The following is a 5,089-nucleotide window of genomic DNA, read 5'->3' as shown; positions in this document are numbered from 1 at the left end:
AGAGAGAGAGAGAGAGAGAGAGAGAGAGAGAATATATCTTTTTCGACGATTCTTTTCCTTTCCTTTCCTTTCTTTTCGTTTGCATGGAGAAAAATCTTCAACAAAGAGGGAGGGAGAGAAAGAGAGAGATGTTTAGCAGTTAAATATCGGTCTACAGGAATTTTTTATACGATTTGGAGGGAAGGAAGGGGAGAGGCGGCAGAGAAAATAGCAATGGGAGATGAATAATGAAATAACCGTGGACTGTAAGTATCCGAGAGGCGTGCACGATGCGTGCATCGAGGAGAAAAGAGAATACTCCTCGAGAATCGATCTGAAGCGCACCCTTGACTGTTGCAATTACTTGCGGGAGTGGGCGAACGAGATTCGATCGAGCCTCTTAATTAACGGACGCGATATCATGCATCTGTCTCATCGTCCCGATACCTGGCCCGATTCAATGTCAAATACGAATCTGTCAAACGATAGTCGAAAATCGGCCAAAAATTTTCTTTCGACGATCGAGTGATAAATTTCGAATAATTAGTGGTGATTTAAAATAGAAAGAGAGGAAAGAGCGGAATGATTGACAAATCTGCGAAATAATAAAATCAGTCAAAAATATTTTTTCGGCGATCGAATAATAAATTTCGTCGAATATTTAGTGCCAATTTAGAATGGAAAGAGAAGGAAGAAGAGTTGACAAATCTACGAAACAATAACCAAAAATCAATCATCGATTGATGAATTGAATGAAATAAATTTCATCGAATAATTCGTGGTGATTTAGAATAAAAAGAGAGGGAAAGAGCAGATTGACAAATCTGCGAAACAATAATCAAAAATCAGTCAAAAATCTTCTTTCGACGATCGAATAATAAATTTTATCGAATAATTAGTGGTGATTTAGAATAGAAAGAGAGAGAAAAGCAGAATGATTGACAATAATAAAAAATCAATCAAAAATTTTCTTTCGACGATCGAATGAAATAAATTTCATCGAATAATTAGTGGTGATTTAGAAAGAGAGGGAAAGAACAGATTGACAAATCTGCGAAACAATAATTAATCAATAAATAAAATCAGTCAAAAATCTTCTTTCGACGATCAAATGAAATAAATTTGAAATAATGCCAATTTATAACAGAAAGAGAGAGAAAAACGACCGACGAATTTTAGAAAAAACAAAAATCGAAAACCTTCTTTCGACGATCAAATGAAATAAATTTCGTCGAATAGTTACTGTCAATTTAAAAGTGGAAGGGAAACGAAGAACGTTGACGAATCTGCATAACTAATTTGCCAATGGTTACGACCACGACGACGACGCGCCAATCATCTATTTCCGCCCCCAAAGTTGAGGAGTAAAACTGTGAAAATTAGGTAGGACGAAGTTGCGGCCACGGCTAATTCGAGAGAAGTAACTTAATTACTCCCCGCCATCAACTACCACCTCTCTCTGAACACTACACACTCGCCCAATTCGCATCGAAAGATCGGCGGACGCGTGAACGAATCGATAAGAATATTCCGGCCTTCGTCGCGTAAATCCAATAATAATAATAATAATAATAATAATAATAATAATAATAATTCGTGTGAGGGAAAAAAGTACGGAAAAATGCGAGGAAGAATAGATTATATTTAATAACGGGTCTAATCTTTTTTCTGGTTACAGACGGAGCTCTCGCAAAATTTGCAACAACTGTCGGAAAGAGCTCGGTCGACGACGGAATTCATTCAGAGGCTCAAAGGGATGACCGACAAAGTGCACGTGAGTATTTATCTTGGACGCCCTTTTTAAATTTCACCTCCACAATTTCCAGTCCGCCGTGAAATTGCGGAAGAGCCGTGCTCGATAATTGCTTCCCTCTCCCTTTCCCTCTCTCTCTCTCTCTCTCTCCATCATATTATTACTCCTTCGACTCCTCCTCCTCCTCCTCCTCCTTTCTTTCGATTTCGATTATCCTATGATATAAATCCGTGGACGATCTTGGCCTCCTCCTCCTTTCTTTCGATTTCGATTATCCTGTGATATAAATCCGTGGACGATCTTGGCCTCGTCTGTCGACAGGAGGAGTGCGTCGCGTTGGAGGAGGAGGTGGAGGACAGGGTGGCGAATTTGGTGAGCCTGTTGCAGGCGAGGAAATCCCGGTTGATCGAGGCGGCCCGGCAAACCCGCGAGGCGAGGGTGCGCTCTCTCAGGGACCAAGTGGCCAGATGCGCGTCCCACCTGCAGGCGACCACCGCTCTCCTCACGTTCTGCATCGAGGCGCTGAAGGAGAACGACAGCGCTGCCTTCCTTCAGATAGGCGGCATGCTCTCGGTCCGCGCGGCGACCGCCGCCGGCTCTTGGGGCGGCGCCGAGGGGGTGCAAGAAATTGCTCGGCTGCCGTTGCTCGATCTCACCCTGGATGACAAACCGTTGCGACGCGCTATCGATCAACTTACCTTTGTTCAGTTGAAACGTAAGCTCTCTTGCTTTTTCTCTCCCTTTTTTTTTTTTCTTCGTCGAAATTATTCCATCCCCTGCTCCGCGTTTCTCTTTATCGAGAGAATAAAGATCCCTCGATCTTCTTTCATCTCCCTCCCCTCTTCGCAAAAGAGAAAGAAAAACAAACCGGAGAGCCTTGAATCGCGTCATCACGGGATCGTGAAACTTGCTACGATCTCGTTCCTTCTTTGGATTTTTTTAAAATTGGACGATCGATAATCTCCAGTTTGTCGACCAACGCGAGGAGAGACGATTCTCGTCGTCGAAAAAATTATTCCGTTTTATAATATTGATGGAATGTAAACGATTGCCTGCCTCATGTTGGACGCAGCATCGGAAGGAGAGGAGCGATACCCGATTGCAGGTAATTCTTCGTCGAAAGAAATTGCAGAAATTTTTTTTTCTCTCTCGAAAGGGAGGATCCATCTTATTTATCGCTATATTTCTTTTTTTTTTCTTCTTCCTCTTTTTCACGGAAGAAACGGTTTTAGTTTACAAAGAAGATGTCTTTTTTGTTTCTTCTGTAAAAAAAAAAAATCTTTCGTCGCAAATCGTATTCTTGGATATATATTCGCACGAAAGTTTGTGAAAACTTTTATCGACGAAACGTGTCTCTGAGGCGTACCTGCGAACAGTTTGAACGTTTCGAGAACGACTTTGTTCGCTCGCCGCAGAAAGATTGTAAAGTTGAAAAAAAGAATACGATGCTTATTTCCCTCGATACGAGGATATGATTTATTTCACGATTTATTTTCGCCCCTATCGATCGATGTATGAAACAAACGTCGAAGGTGCGCCTTCGAAGACGGTGAAACGATGATTAAAAATAATCTGAAACGATGATTCGTCCGTCTTTCTTTCTTTCTCTCTCTCTCTCTCTCTTTCTCTCCTTTACCTTACCTTTTCTCTATCTGCTGTTTCTTTCCCTCAGCCCCCGGAGCGCCGATATTGATACCGGAAGAGTGCAGCGCGGAGAACAACAGCGTGACAGTCGCCTGGCAACCACCACCTGGTCACGGAATTGTTGGGTGTGCCGGTCAAAGGGGACCCGCCATCGAGGGATACTTGTTGGAATTGGACGACGGATGTGGCGGTGAATTCAGGGTAAATGAGTGATCTTTTTGGAAGAAACATCGTTCTCGAATTTATATATTATACATATATATATATATATTCATTCATATATATATCGATGAACAGTAAATTCAAATCATTCGAAGAGCAAAGTTCGAAGCATCCGAAAATATATGAAAGCGTATCGAGGATTGAGAATCCCGCCATTGAGGGATATTTGTTGGAATTGGAGGACGGATGTGGCTGTGAATTCAGAGTAAACGAGTGATCTTTTCGGAAGAAATTTCGTATATGTACATATATATGAAGGAGTAATTATACTCATATACTCATATATATACATATTCATTTATATATATATACATATATTGATAAACAGTACATTCGAAAATCAAAGTTCGAAGTATCCAAAAACGTAGAATTAAGAATCCTTGTCATTGAGGGATACTTGTTGGAATTGGATTTTGATTTTTCAGAAAAACTTCGTTTTCGAATTTACTCTTTCATATATGTACATATATAGAAATAATTATACTCATATACTCATAACTCATATATACTCATTCATATATATACATATATCAATGAACATGAAATGAAAGCGTATTGAGAATCGAAGCTTTTGAGGGATACTTGTTGGAATTGGAGTGATCTTGATTTTTCCGAAAAACTTCGTTCCCGAATTTACTTTTTCATATATGTACATATATATAAGAAGAAGTAATTATACTCATATACATATATACTCATATATATATATATCGATGAACAGTAAATTTGAATCATTCAAGGAGCAAAGTTCAAAGCATCCAAAAACATATGAAAGCGTATCGAGAATCGAGAATTCTGCCATTGATACTTGTTGGAATTGGATTTTGATTTTTCGGAAAAACTTCGTTCCCGAATTTACTCTTTCATATATGTACATATATATGAAGAAATAATTATACTCATATACTTATATATACTCATATATACTCATTCATATATATATATATAGTAAATTAGAATTATTCGAAGAGCAAAGTTCGAAGTATCCAAAAACGTATGAAAAGGTAGAATTAAGAATTCCGCCATTGAGGGATGGATATTGAAATTGGATTTTGATTTTTCAGAAAAACTTCATATTATATTTTCGAATTTACTCTTTCATATATATACATATATATGAAGGAATAATTATACTTATATACTCATATATACTCATTCATATATACTTATATACTCATATATACTCATTCATATATCGATGAACAGTAAATTCGAATCATTCGAAAATCAAAGTTCGAAGTATTCAAAAACGTATGAAAACGTAGAATTAAGAATCTCGTCATTGAGGAATACTTGTTGGAATTGGATTTTGATTTTTCGGAAAAACTTCGTTCCTTTATATATATATATATCCATGAACAGTAAATTCGAATCATTCGGCGTAGAATAAAGTTCAAAGCATTCAAAAACGTATGAAAGCGTATCGAGGATCGAGGATCCCGCCATTGAAGGATATTTATTGGAATTGAACGACGGATATAGCGGTGAATC

At 38.4% G+C, this 5,089-nt stretch overlaps 1 protein-coding gene across 2 annotated transcripts in view; it reads left to right on the top strand.

The window, feature by feature from the left end:
• The first annotated feature begins 1,585 nt into the window (after nt 1-1,585).
• LOC102678946 (E3 ubiquitin-protein ligase TRIM9) overlaps nt 1,586-5,089 on the top strand; it is a 9,869-nt gene continuing 6,365 nt past the window's right edge. Inside the window, exons 1-4 of one of the 2 annotated variants that reach the window (XM_006623648.2) lie at nt 1,586-1,753; nt 2,054-2,447; nt 2,805-2,837; nt 3,405-3,577. In XM_006623648.2, coding sequence (XP_006623711.1) covers nt 1,736-1,753; nt 2,054-2,447; nt 2,805-2,837; nt 3,405-3,577 — 618 coding nt within the window. In that variant the 5' untranslated portion in view covers nt 1,586-1,735. The remainder of the gene's footprint in view (nt 1,754-2,053; nt 2,448-2,804; nt 2,838-3,404; nt 3,578-5,089) is intronic. The other variant, XM_031514197.1, reaches the window with a different exon arrangement.

Source organism: Apis dorsata, unplaced genomic scaffold (assembly GCF_000469605.1).
Source record: "Apis dorsata unplaced genomic scaffold, Apis dorsata 1.3 scaffold_929, whole genome shotgun sequence".
In the NCBI taxonomy this organism is placed as follows: Eukaryota; Metazoa; Arthropoda; class Insecta; order Hymenoptera; family Apidae; genus Apis; species Apis dorsata.
Note: the sequence above shows the minus strand (reverse complement) of the source record. Positions and strands in the feature narration are given on the sequence as shown.